Source organism: Pituophis catenifer, unplaced genomic scaffold (genome assembly GCF_029215685.1).
Source record: "Pituophis catenifer annectens isolate HBS135680 unplaced genomic scaffold, rPitCat1.0.hap2 SCAF_2, whole genome shotgun sequence".
NCBI lineage: Eukaryota > Metazoa > Chordata > Lepidosauria > Squamata > Colubridae > Pituophis > Pituophis catenifer.
Window position 1 is genome coordinate 120,183,922 of NW_027256882.1, and position 14,774 is coordinate 120,198,695.

Here is a 14,774-nt window from a genome sequence, read left to right on the forward strand (position 1 = left end):
TATATTTAAATCTCTAATTCTTATTATCTTTATTGAGTCTGATCCTGAAAATATTGCAACATTAACGTTAAAGGTTCCAGAAGCAAAGTAAATTAAATATTCATCGCACATATTTCTATTTAACAGAGACATCACTATCTGCATTTCTGAATACAATTTCTAACACTATATACAACACATGGGATTTTTATGATTAATATTGTTTCAATAAATTACACAACTAAAATGTTATGTTCTGCTGATGTTATATTAGGAAGTAAATAATAATAACTCAAATACAAAGTTTGAATGAAACTTAATGCATTCACCTCCATTGTTTGTTTAAACAGGGATATTTAAATAAATGAAACAGGAAAATAATCCTTGAAATTAGCTCTTCTGTTCCTTGTATTTACTTCTCTACATTATCAACATCATTCACTATTCACTTCTCTCAGTGATAGACAAGCTTCTAAGAGCGGTCAAGAAAGAACCCCAGACTTGGCTTCTTCACCAGTTCCTTAGTCTTTTTCACCTTTTCATGAGTCAAGCAGATGCCCACAAAGGTGCACCTTAAGTTGTGGAGAAAGATAGAAGTTCCCTGGCATGTTTGGTTTCTATGGTACATGGGATAGCACAGGCATCTCTTGGGGGAATCATGAGGTATGAGGCACAATGTTATTAACACAGCTGCCTGCAATTACTGCTGGTTCGAATCTCTCCAAGGCTCAAGATTGACTCAGCCTTCCATCCTTTCTAAGGTAGATGAAATGAGGACCCAGTTTGTGGGGGCAATAAGCTGACTTTGTATAAATATACAAAAGTATGAAGGCTATTGCTTAATGCATTGTAAGCCACCCTGAGTCTCCGGAGAAGGGCGGCATATAAATCAAATTTAAAAAAAAAAAAATGTCATGTTGCAGCAAAATGTCTTTCTTGCACTTCCAAATTCTGCTTAACTGCGTTTCAAATGTTTGAGTGTTGTAATGATAGGGCTGCTACACTTAATCCATGTCAATAATCCTGCATCGGTATCACCTCCAAGCTGTAACCATGATGTTGAAAAAAATTCCTCTGCTTTATCCTTGTGGCAGGGCGGCAATTGATAGCAAATTTCAACTCTTGACACTTTGATACCTACTATCAGTATGCAATGAACCCATCTTGTACAAACCTTCCAATACTGAAAAACATCAATAATGCGAACCATGTGTTCTTGTGAAATGCCAAGCTTGATGGCAATTTCCCTTTGAGTGAGCTACCAATTGTCCTTAAATGTGAAACTCATCAGTTGCTGTCATAGGTCATCCACTTCATTCTTGATCACACAAATCAGTTCTGCTCATTCACCATCATTATCCATTTGGGCCCATTACGGTACAATATTCACATCAGCAGACTCATCACTATAAACAATCTGTTTGGCAATTAATTTCACTTGGAAGGACTTTTTCAGCAGTCAAAAATTTAATGCATTGCTTGAAGTGCATTAATGAGAAGTCTTTGCAGAGTTCCATTTTCACAAACAACAACAGTACAACTGTTTCTCATAGCAACTTTCTACCAACTAAATAGAAAAACAGATTCTTAAAACTATGCCAACTTCTTGCACAGTTTAGAACATTGAAGACATTACTTTTCATTCAGCCCTCCTATTTAAAATTAACAATTATGTTATGGCAACCTAACATGGCAACTATGACAACACAGGTAGAGAACAGTTGAATAAGTTCTGAAAAACAGATTGCATCTTCCAATCTTCATCCTTATAGTGTCAGAAAAAGACCCTATTTGTAATTGGAGACAATACACAAGAAAGGTAAGTGTAGTTGATGTAAAGGCTGAACCCCAAAAGTAGCAAACTCACTGCAAAAACAGAAAATAAAATAACAGGATTTTTTCTAGGACAATTAGGAATTAGGTTTCCCTCTAAGTTAACAGCAAATACTTTGCTAACCTAGTAGTGCCTCAAATAATAATTCTTATAGTAATTATTGACCAGGACTCTGCAATCATGACTTGCAATGATTGTAACAAGTTTATGATCCTTCCCAGTGTATATTTGCAGCAAATTTGAATTTATAGCAAACTTACAATAAAAGTCAATAGTACTTTTATAAGAGTATAGCAGTCATAGTTCATCTGCTGTGTTAAGCTAATTTTATTGGGTTGATTTGTAATTATTTTGGTGGATTGTTGTTTTGTAATACAACAAAATGCATAATAAAAAAATGGAAGACTTATCAGATAAAAGGTGCTGATAGAAGAGAATTTTGTTGCTCTGGACTGAACTGTGTGATCCTGGGTCATTTGCTTACAGACGTTTCAAAACCAAACTAGGTAACAATATCGATGCTAGAAGGGAGCAGGATTTGCTCTTTTTATATACTAGTGGCTTGACCTGTCAGTCTTGGTGGAAGTGTTCTTGGGAGTTCTTTGATTAGGCTGTTTACTGTTAGCTTGTTTTTCTGAGTTGGTAGTTGCTTGATTGAGGTATTATTGACTTCTTGATTGTTGGTCTAGTGTTAATCATGGTGTTAAATATTAAAGGTGGTACTACAAGAATAGCTTAACAGAGGAAGCAACTTTCCATAATGAAAACAAAGCAGCAAATCCTATGGACAATAACAACCAGAAAACAGACACATGAGCAATATTATTCTATAATGCCAGAACTCAGAAACATCTTTCAGTTACCCTCAAAAGAAACATTCCAAGGCTTCAGGGGAATACAGAACTACAGAAAATGAGACAAGGCAGTACACAGAAGGAATGTTGTGTCCAGTAAAAAGACAGTCATTAGATTTGGTGATTTACAGATTGAAAAAAGATCTCCTGAATGAGCCCATCAGCTTGTGAATATCAGCAGTGAGTGTGAGAGAATGTCCAATGCTTACCATGTTCTTTTATAATTACAACCTTCTGCTAAATCAGAACAAGCAATACTGCAAAGAACAGTTACACCATCCATGATGAACTCTGAAGCTTCAAGAAGAAAGCTGAAGAACCTGATGGTTCAAATGGTCTTTTTCAGCCATGGAAGAAGACCAAAAAGGAAAAGAGAGAAGTTGTAAGCCAGGAGTGGGGAACCATGGCTCTTTTATGACTTGTGCACTTCAACTCCCAGAATTCCTGGCTCAGTCCACAAATCATAAAAGGCTATCCAAATGATGTTAACAAGATTTGATTTCTGGGACCATAACATGAATTTAGTGATTGATGCAGGGGTGAAATCTAAAATTTTTCCCTACCGGTTCTGTGGACGTGGCTTTGTGGGGAGGGGGGGTCCTGTGACTGAGTGGGTGTGGCCAACTTGATGTCACTCACAGCCACGCCCACTCAGTCACAAGACCCCCTTCCACCAAGCCATGCCCACAGAACTCGGTAGGAAAACTTTTTAAATTTCTTTCTCCCGCGGCTCCGCCCACCTGCCCCATTCCCCGGATTCCTACTGCTCACCTTTCTCCCGCAGCGGGCTGTCAGAGAAGGCAAGCGTCCGAAAGGTACCAGAGTTGCTCGCTCTCCTTCTTGAATGAGCCGCTCTGGTCCACGTGCCGGCTGCGCAAGCACAGTTTATTTAATTCAGCAGCAGGTTGGATGTGCGCTTGCACAGCCGGCGTGTGGACCAGAGCGGCTAATTCAAGAAGAAGAGTGAGTGACTCCGGTACCTTTCGGGCTCTTGCTTTCCCTGAGCCAGCCAGGGGAGAAAGGTGAGCAGTAGGAGTCGGAGAATGCACCATTCCTCAACTCCGGCCTTGCCGCAGAGCCGCTGCCTGCTCGCCCTTCGCCACGCAGCTCCGCCCACCCACCCCATTCCCCGAACTCGGGGAATGTACCATTCCCAGACTCCTACTGCTCACCTTTCTCCCGCGGCTGGCTGTCAGGGAAGGCAAGCGCCCGAAAGGTACCGGAATCGCTCACTCTCCTTGAATGAGCCGTTCTGGTCCACGCGCCGGCTGCGCAAGCGCACACCCAATCTGCCGCTGAATTAAATAAACGATGTGCGCTTGTGCAGCCAGCGCATGGACCAGAGCGGCTCATTCAAGAAGGAGAGTGAGCAACTCCAGTACCTTTCAGGTGCTTGCCTTCCCTGACAGCCAGCCACGGGAGAAAGGTGAGCAGTAGGAGTCCAGGGAATGGGGCGGGTGGGTGGGTGGGCGGAGCCTCCAGCTGCCATTGCTACTGGTTCTCCGAACCACCGGCCATCATCGCTACCTACTCGCCCGACCCGGTCTGAACCGGGAGCATTTCACCCCTGGATTGATGGATTGCAAACATAGGATGGGTTGCACCCAGGGGTGAAATGCTCCCGGTTCGGACCGGCTCGGGTGAGTAGGTAGCGATGGCGACGGGCAGTTCAGAGAACCGGTAGCAAAAATCCCTGCCCCTGCCCCCAATGCCCAGCTGAGTCGCGCGATCATCAGAGCCTTTTTTTTCTTTTAAATGGCTCTGACCAGCCAAGCTCTGACGATCCCAGCTGAGTTGCCTGCTAATCAGACAACTCAGCTTGGATCGCTAGAGCCATGTAAAAGAAAAAAACTTTTTTTCCTTTTAAATGGCTCTGACGATCCCTCCCCCGCCCCCCCCCCCCCCCCCGCCCCACCTCAGCTTGCTTACCTTAGCTGCTGGTCGCAACGCCTTGCTGTAATCCGTGCAATTGATTGCATAAGCAAGCAACTGAATCTCCCTGCCTGCAATCAACTTCTGGGAGTTGTGGACTTCAACTCCCAGAATTGATCAGCCGGCAAAGCAAAGCTGGCTGAGGAATTCTGGGAGTTGAAGTGTACAAGTCTTAACGTTGCCAAGGTTGGAGACCCCTGTTCTATTGGGTAAGTTTTTTTCCTCTTTGGGAGCTTTAAAAAAAATAGTTAATTGGGGTTTTTTTAGATGTTCTTTTTTTAGACCTAGCCATTTAAAGTTTAGGAAGTTTTAAATTTAGCTGCTTTTATATAAAAATAAAAATAAATTAAAATAAAATAATATTTGTGCAGCTTTCTGAGATTTAGTGTGTTTCTGTAGTGTTTCACTCTAACTACACAAAGACACAAAATCTCACAAAGCTGTATGTGGAATTTTGTGTGTGTAAAGTGTGAAAGTTGGTTTTTTGGACTTTTTGTGGCTGTGTGAGGTTCCTGCTTGTTGCAGGGGCCATTTTGGGTCTAGCACAGCTGCTTTTACATTGTGGGTGAGCCAGTTGTGTTGTGTTGTGTTGAGTGTGTGTAAAGTGTGAAAGTTTTTTGGGGGGGCTTTTTGTGGCTGTGTGAGGTTCCTGCTTGTTGCAGGGGCCATTTTGGGTCTAGCACAGCTGCTTTTATATTGTGGGTGAGCCAGTTGTGTTGTGTTTTGTAGGTTAAAAAAGGGCAAAGAAGTGACATTGACTTGGCCACGCCCATCTGACTAACAAACCACGCACTCCCAGTCACCTTACCACCAAGCCACGTCCACTAATTAAGCCACGCCCACAGAACCTGCAGCAAAAAAAATTAGATTTCACCCCTGGTTGCACCTCAAAGACAAACAAGCATACATACATACATACACACACATACACATACATACATACATACATAAACTCCTAAAGAAACATTACAGATAATTCAGTAATGCAACTTGTTACCACTGGATATTATTTCAGAAATAACAGTGGCTAATTAACAACACCCAAATTTTTGGAAACAAATTACCTTCAACTCTTAGAACAAGAAAATAAATATGATTTAAGAGGTAAAGCAGATATTGGCAAGATGATTCAGGTTATTGGAATGTAACAATCAAAGATGAACTGTGACAGAAAGGCAAGTTGAAGATTTGCATTTAAAATATCCACACTGGCTCAGAAATCCAAATGAATAAACTTTGCAATACCTCAGAGAGCATCTAGCTTAAAGTTAATTAATTAAAGTAAAGCCTGCCCAACCCATAATAAAATACTGGGATGAGGGGGGAGGGGGGGAGTTGGATGATTGAAAACTAAGCTATAGATTTTTTTCAAAGAAGCATTGAGTAGCTGTGATGGAAGACTTTACCTTAATTACCAATTTAGGGTAGACAAACTCTGTCAAACGGCCCTTCCTGAAAATGCTTAGCTTGTGTTGTTTCACAACTTGCCCCTTCAGGGTGACAGAAGCTGTCCTTCATATTAACCAATAACAAAAGCTTACTTGAAAAGGGGAAGTAACCTTGGGAGAAGTGATCATCTAATTCTGTAGGCCTTGATTGTAAGGAAAACTTAAACCAAAGGTAGCCTAATAACATTTTTCGGATTCAAGAAAAATTATAAAAGTATCACAATAATGGTGACTAGGATTCCACAGTAGAAGCAGCAGTGGGAAAAAAGAATTCACAGTGAAGGCAAATTCCTAAAAAAAAAGTAGATCCTGAAAGTATAACAAGCAATTCCAGCAAATGGGGGGAAATGGACAAAATCAGACAATTGCCTACAGATAGTCCCTGACTTACAGCCACAATTGGAACCAGAATTTCCATTGCTAAGCAAGATTGTTAAGTGAGGATTCCCAATTTAATGAACCTTTTTGCCAGAGTTGTTAACTGCAGTTTTTAAATGAATCAGATTACAGTAACACGTTTCCATCATGAAAAAAATTATTTTATATCTGTGCCTGTTTGGCACATAGATTGGTCAGCTCCGAATGTCACTTGGTGACCTGTCATTTAGAATAGGATCATATAATCATTCTCAACTAAACAAGCCATTTCTATATCCCAGAACAGGATTGTTAGATTTGGGAGATTGAAATTAGAATTTCAATTATGTAATGCAATTTCTTTGCCAGAATAGCAACGGCAATAAAAGGAATGTTGTGGTGTTGAGTTCAGCTCGACAACAATTAAACCTAGTTTCATTGCCCAGATGTTTAAATTAGCAAACTTCAGAATTATATATAAATTAAAACTGCACTGTGTTCATACAACATACTAACTCCTGCTTCACTGAATGAATTTATCTGCCTAGGCTCACACTAAGCATTTGTAACAAAGGGGCGGGAGGGGGAATTTGCATACAACTCTCAACAACAAACTACTGTAGTCGATCACATTTTAGCCTAGTATGTTGTACAAATCCAGTCTAGAAGTTTGGGTTGACACAAAACGTTGCAGCCACTCTTTCCGCTAATCATGTCTGTAATATTAAATATGTTCAAGTGCATACATTTGCATATTTTATCAGGCCAGCAGGCAAGATAAAAAGCACATACATATTATTCTTACCCAATAGGAAAAGTGTTTTGTTCCCAAATTATTACCTGTAAATATGATAGGAGAAATCCTCTTATGTTTGCTGAAGGCAGAAGATATTAAAGTAAAAGGGGAAATGGACAATTGGCTGCAAACACTGCTGCTGAAAAACAGATTTGTTTGGTGTTTGCTTTTTATGTTCTCCTTTGTGGGGTTCATCTTAAACTCAGAATTGTCTTTCTTTGGGGTAAAAATGGTAAATAAATAATTTCATTATATGAAATTCTTTTCCCCAAATCTACCAGTAGTTCAAACAAGATAAGAGTTACAACTACAAATACTTACAACTACAAGTTCTTTATTATAACATTGAAACATATAAATCAAATTTAAAAAAAAAAACAAGTTACAACATTGTTCAAAATACAACTTTAAAATATAGCTTGTTTACTTGTTACAAGGGAGGGGGAAGATCAATTACTATTTCATCCAGAGTGGCCAGAAAATCCTTAGTTGACTGCAGACAATCTAAAAATAAATAAAAATAAAAGATTATAATATCTCGAGTCAGTTATATTCTCTGATTTAGCTCTAACTAAGTATTTTTCTAAAGTGACTAAAAAGTGTGTTTACTTAATCATTCTTAAAGTAGGTGTTATTGAATAATTCCTAAACAGTTGTTACCCTTTTTCTTTCTACTACCTCTAGCCCTAGCCAATTACCTTAGGACTTCAGTTTGCAAAACTATTAACCCACATGACTAAGAAATACCGGTAGCTAGTAAAACTAGAAATTATGGTTTCAGTACATCTTGAAGACCCCAGATTGAACAAGGCAGTTAAAGAAAAAACATCACAGCTGCTAGGTTTTCAGAATACAGTCTAACTACTTACCATAGTCCCATGAAATTAAAGGTTGTTTTGCAGGCAGAGGGATGCTGCTTGCAAATCTATCAGGCCCACTATCAAATGTCATAAGAGGAACTCCAGTCAAAGACATATGGCTCAGCCGGTGCTCTTCAGGAACATCAAAACTCTCAAAATCTATTAATGGAAAACAGTAGAACAAAATACAATGAAATGCAACTTGGTTAAAACCATGCTTAAATTTAGTCAATATAACACTTCTAACTTTTCATTAACTTTATTAACCTGGACCAAGAAGATTATATACTTCACTATATACAGGATGACATGCCAGTGATATCACATCTTATTGTCCAGATGTTTATTTATGAAACCTGATTCTTCAATAATGAGTCTCCTGTTGCCAAAAAAGCTGAAGCTCTTTCCTTTTGGGGCATTACCTAGAGCCGTGATGGCGAACCTGTGGCACGCGTGCCACAGGTGGCACACGGAGCCATGTCGCCATGTCGCCTGGCATGCCAGCTCAGCTAGGGCGCGCATGCATGCGCCGGCCAGCTAATTTTTGGGCCTTCTGGGCCCATCAGAAGTAAGAAAACAAGCTGTTTCCTGGCTCCGGAGGGCCTGTGGGTGGGGTGGGGTGGGGAAGGCTGTTTTTTGCCCTCCCCAGATGCATAGAGAGGATCTGGAACCAGGTGAGACAGAAAAACGGGCCTACTGGGACATCACGTGCCAGGAGCGTGGGTAAGGGGGATCACGAGCGCGGGGTGGGGCGTATAGAATTATGGGTGTGGGCACGCTCGCTCGCGAACCTCCCCCACCCACCCCTTCTTGGCACGTGATGGCAAAAAGGTTAGCCATAACTGACCTAGAGGATTATAAGAAAAAAGATTCTCTTTCTCTGGACATTCTTCAGGAACCATGCTGTTGTCTTCAATTCTGCTTGTATTTTCATTTACCTAAGTAAGAATAATAATAAAAAAGTTACAACACCCTCTCAAGACATTAGAGATTGTAGCACATGAATATCTGGGGTATATAAGAGGCTGTTTTATTCCAGAGTTACTAGCCTAGGTTATTAGCCCACAATGCCCCATTATAGTCAAGATTCATACTGTAAGCAGCAGCTCCAATCTTCCAAGTAGAAGTTTTATTCCTCTACATCAGGGGTTCCCAACCTTTTCTATAACCTACACCCAGTGGTTGGTTGCTACTGGTTCTCCTCAGTTCAGACGAGCCGGTAGTGGTGGAGGTGAGGTAAGAGCGAACCGGTTCCCTCCGATCGTCAGCTGGGCCCTCCAGCCTGCCCCTGCGCTATACCTACCTATATTCATTCATTTTTAGCCCAGCTGATAGGCGCAGCAGAGCGGATTGCCGTGCCTCAGGTGTTGTGAAATGCAATGCGCTTGCACGAAGCAAATCGCACGCAAAGCACATGTGTGAAGTGAACCAGTGGTAACACCGGTTGAAACCTACCACTGCCTGCACCCCAAGAACACTTGATATATTCTCGCACCACTTAAAAAATTATTATTATATGCATATAATTATAATTATACATATACACTATAATTTTGAAGCTTCTAAACCCAAGTTTTCACACTCCCTGTGAGCACCCCCAGTTCAGAACCAAGTCTACATGAAGATGCCAGAGATTAAATTCAGGACTCAAGTGCTTTTTTATCGAGTCACTTCACCTCCGTGATCAAAGGCTAATAAAATGTATACAGAATTACTGTCCTTATCAAGAATTCCCTCACATTGCCTATGGGTGTAAACTACCCATTTCAAGTCTTAAATCACTGCTTAATGATGTGAAATAGTAGCAATTGCATTTAATATTGTTAGCAATAATTTATATGTTTTCATTAAATATGAAATCTGACAGAGACCTGGTGCAGAACATGTTTGTTAGGATGAGTTAATCCCCAAATGATGATATGCAAAAGAAAGCATTCTGGCCCTCATTTCCTGGACCTAAAATGTATAAAACTGACACCTAGATAACTTTGTTATCAAAAAGTTAAGAGGGGGAAGAGCTGGTTAGGACATGGATAAGCAACTACCAAGAGTAGGCTATCAAAACATCAATAACAAAATAGCAAACTATTCCTATTTTGTTAAGAATAAACTATATGGATGTTCCTGAATAGTCATCAGGCATCTAGCCTGACCTGGAGACTTTGCATCAAAACAAAACCTTGCTTTTAATTAATTAATTTTAATTAGAAAAATTAGTTCTTTCTGCATTAGAAGAATGCACCAAGAAGAACTGATAAGGATGAAGTAATCTGAACATTGCAGAAATCTTTATTACTTGGAATATTTCCTTGGAAATCCCATAATACTATCCTGATTTGTTGAGTCTCTAAATTATAATTAGTTTAGAACCTACCTACATAGGGATCTCTGTTCTCCTATGCCTACTATAACTTTTGTTAGGCTTAATCCAGCTTCTTGAATTGTAGGGCAAGCAATTTCTCTGACCAGATCATTCCTCTAAAATTGGTTTGTGCTTCCCTTCACACAATTCAGATTACTAAAGCCCTTCCCCTCTTTTTAGTTTCAAATATCACCTTTGTCCTGGTCTATTTGTTTTATCTTTCCTTTCACCACCACCCCCCCAAATTAATCATGTAGATATCAATTTCATTTCCCTTCCAATGGAATGGCATGGAAGCACTGTTGTATTGCTTTTCTGGCTGTCCATCAGCTTCCAAGATATTATTTCTTTCTTTTTCCAAGATATTATTTCTCTATAGCTTGAATGCTATACATGGCAGATTAGGAGACACCTCTAAAGCTTTATGTTCAACTTCTATAAATTGGGATTCATGCTTTCTATTCATTCTTTGGTTTAAAATTATTCTAAGTTATTTAACACAAACACTGTTAGTTTCTTCTGTCTGAGCATCACAATGGCATCCAACAGAAAATTAGCTTTACTAACCTTTTTCAACAAGAACTTTTTTCCTTTAGGGAACTGACTCTTTGCTAGAGGTCTGTTCAAACTTCCCAGAGCCTTCTTGACTGATTGAGATTCTGTTAGATTCACATTAGCTGTCCTTCCAACAAGAGGGGTTTTAGGATGAGACCTTTCTACAAACACTTTTGCTGTAGAGGGGAAAAGTCCTGTTATACAATGCAATTTAGGTCCTATATTCCAACATTTCTTTATTAAAGTAGGTTTTCTCTAATACAGGTTTAGCATCCCCAAAGGCACTAAAAGCATACAACTGGACAATTCAGAATAGGGCTATGGAGGAATCAGTACAACCACATTGGCCTTTATATCCATTAGATAATAATTTTAATAAAAATTGCTTGTCTAGTAAACTAAGACAATATCCTGCAGTTTAGTTCAGCTTTTTCCATTCACGACAGAATTCACACAGTGGTCCTTTCTACAAAGCAAAAAGATGGCCACTTTTCATTTCTCTTTCTTCCCAACCAACAAGAGTTACATCACCAAATTACACCTATAGTCTCAAGACTGGCTGTTTTGTCAGGTTTTCAATTATACAAAAGCCACATTGATATCATATTTAGGTAGCTATTCATCTTCCATCCTCTTAAAATAAGAAATCATTCTGATTAGACGGCATCTAAATCAATTAATATGTTGAGTGAGCCTTTTTAGAGACAGATTTTTTTTGCTCATTTAGACTACAGCTTTTTATATAAATGCAAACTCACAAGGTGCCAATAGCTGTTTTAGTCGATCCTTAGTAGCAGTAGTGGTGACAGTTTCTCCATTCTCTTTGTCTATGAAGATATGTGTTGCCATTTCTATGGCATCAAATGATTCCTAAAACAGATACTTACAATATTATAGCACATCTAAGTTTATTCTCTAAACCTCTCACATCAATACAAGACTGCAATTGTACTCTTCTCCTAGAACAGGGCGGTCAAATTCCCAGATGAGTCACATGCTGGCCATGCCCACGCCCCGTTTAGCGAAGGGGGAAAAAGTCCTGATACGTCACATGACGCCACCATGACACCGTGAGTTTGACATCCCGGTCCTAGAATATTACATAGCTAGGGCAGCAACTTCTAGCTCAGAATCTTTCAGAACCAAGGCAGTTATCCTACTTCAAACTGTCTTAAATTGACCCAGGTGAGAAGACTGTGAATTCCATACAAGATTCACCTGTTCTTTTTACAGAAAACATATTTTTGGCTTAAACAATTTGAAAATGTGACTTTATAATCATGTCTTCCCAATTTGGAAAAACAGAGTTTCCCATCTACTACTTGCAATATTATTATTATTATTATTAGTCATATTTCTATGCCGCCCACTCTCCAAGCACCTCTCTCTCTCTCTCTCTCTCTATCTATCTATCTATCTATATATATATATAATTCCTTGATTTGACAATGGAAACAAGTAAATAAAATTGTATTGTCTTAATTTCAACAGAGCTATAGAATTTGATTGGTCTGTAAAAATGCCATCTGTGGATAATTATGCCTCAGCAAATGGACTTAGCTGACTTTGGGCTCAAAACTGAGAAAAATCAGATCAAGTTTACACTAATATAAAAACTATCAGTATTGTTAGATAGGCTGAGATCTCAAAAGTAGACAGTTACAATCCACTTCCATTTTGGTTTCATAAACATTTTGATGAAGTAACTGGGCTTCAAGCTCATTAACAGGAGACTTATTTACACCAAATCAGGAGTTACAGTTGAATAAGTAAGATTCAAAATTTATAGGTCAGACTAAATATAGTACAGTATATAGCCATTAATTTGATCTCCAAATGCTACTTGTCTCAATTCATAGTTTTCCCAACATCTAGTATTCAAGGATCTAAAGTTTCTTACCATACTTCGAATTAAACACTTTGTAGGTTAAACAACTAGCCTTTTAATAAAAAACAGTTCTCCCTCATCCCCTAGTTTGGAATATCATGCCTCATGAAGTTCTAAACCGACATTTTTCTTAGTTCTACAACAAGGATATTATTCCATATGAATTTGTGATGTGCAGGTACTATAGAAGTCAGCATATCTTGCTTTCTGCTGCTACCTGTAAACAGAACTGAACCCTTTATTTTTCAATTATTTCAATTTAATAATCATAGAGCCGGCATTTGTATGTTCATTAATAGAGCTTCTTCCAGAATTAGTTTTATAAGGCTATCAAACAGAAAAATAGCATTGCGGTACAAGTCCAGTATACACGACTTTAAAACAAAAACAAGTTTCAGCAATTATGACAAAAGATAGACCATCCCGCTTCTCCCTAAACTACGGCTTGCAGTTTTAATATTTCAACAGAGCTAGCTTTTAAAACCTAATACGTAGGAACAAACAGAAACGAAAATTAAACTAACTGTCATGGGAAAAAAAGTTCTGCATCCATCATCCCCTTATCGATTCATTACCTCGGCAAATACTTTGGGTAAAACCTACAACTCGGCTTTCTCTACCGGATTCTTTTAAATCATTAGCTTGCTTCCTGATTGGCTGTTGCGCTTCAGTTAAAACCACTGATTGGCTCCCTTTCTAAAACCAATGTTGGCGGGAGGGGGAGAAGTGGAGGCTACACTGCTTTGCCTTGAATCTCATTTGCAGGCAACGCGGGATATTTAAGAGCCGAGGATCGTGATGTCGATTTGTGAACTACGAAAGCGATACTGACTTGATCCCATAATCTTCAAGTTCGGGGGGGAAGCGGGGGGAGGGAACTTCAAGCTCCAGGATAAATTTAATTTTTAAAAAATATATACATCAGAGGGATGGCTGTGTTAATCTATAGCAACATAATCAGCATGGGATCGTGGTATTTTACTGTGATGCTATGAACATCTAAATCAGATCAAAGTCCCATGAAACTCACTGGGAATTGCCAAGTAAGTTTAGCTAGTAGTGCCCGATTAATTTTATCTGGGTTGGGAAGGCAAGGAGGGTTGGCGGTGGCTAAGACTTTGATAGGAGACTGCCGTCCTGGGGATACCACGACCGTCGGCTACACTGGTCGAGAAAGTCCCGGAAGAAGATAATACAACCCACTTCTAAATCGTTGCCAAGATAACGGTATTTATTTATTTATTTATTTATTTATTTATTTATTTATTTATTTATTTATTTATTTAATAAAATGTATATGCCGCCCTATCTCCGAGGACTCAGGGCGGCTCACAACAATAAAACAGGAGTATGCTGTCCCTATCAATCATATTAATGATTGATTGCATTAGTCCTATGTTATGATTGCATGCCAACAACATTAAGTGTTGTACCTTATGATTCTTGACGAATGTATCTTTTATGTACACTGAGAGCATATGCCCCAAGACAAATTCCTTGTGTGTCCAATCACACTTGGCCAATAAAGAATTCTATTCTATTTAAGTCATCCTGTCTAGCAACTACATCGCTAAGAGTTTCTTCGTGAAGAAATAAAAACCTTTGTAAATTACACGTTTCACCTTGTCAGATTTTTCTTTTTTCTTTTAAACAAGGCAAAGATCCATGGATACTTAGACCATAATAAATAATAGATCCTCTCGCAGCAACATTAAGATTCTAGTAGCGGCTGGTATGAAAGAAAATGCATTTCCACCAAGTCTTGGGTTTCACATCCTCGGAGCTTTATAAATGTAACAAAATTTATTTGGGAATAAACTCCCACCGACATTTGAAAGACCGACTCTGAAGAGCTTTAAGCTTAGGTCCGCAAAAAAGGGTTACTGAAAGCCAAAGCCCGGGAATGAGG

General features: G+C 39.2%; 1 protein-coding gene across 2 annotated transcripts; it reads right to left on the minus strand.

Annotated features, from left to right (window-relative positions):
- Nucleotides 1-7,616: 7,616 nt before the first annotated feature.
- On the minus strand, nucleotides 7,617-14,322 carry PTTG1 (PTTG1 regulator of sister chromatid separation, securin). Of its 2 annotated transcripts, none has more exons than XM_070934312.1 (6): nucleotides 14,299-14,322; nucleotides 11,736-11,847; nucleotides 10,990-11,153; nucleotides 8,908-8,998; nucleotides 8,070-8,219; nucleotides 7,617-7,704 (listed from the first exon to the last, which is right to left on the minus strand). In XM_070934312.1, the coding sequence occupies exons 2-6, from the start codon at nucleotides 11,824-11,826 to the stop codon at nucleotides 7,631-7,633; spliced, it is 570 nt and encodes a 189-aa protein (XP_070790413.1). In that variant the 5' UTR covers nucleotides 11,827-11,847; nucleotides 14,299-14,322; the 3' UTR covers nucleotides 7,617-7,630. The 2 variants fall into 2 exon arrangements, with proteins under 2 accessions (XP_070790413.1, XP_070790412.1); XM_070934311.1 differs by lacking the exon at nucleotides 14,299-14,322 and adding an exon at nucleotides 13,441-13,485.
- Nucleotides 14,323-14,774: the final 452 nt, after the last annotated feature.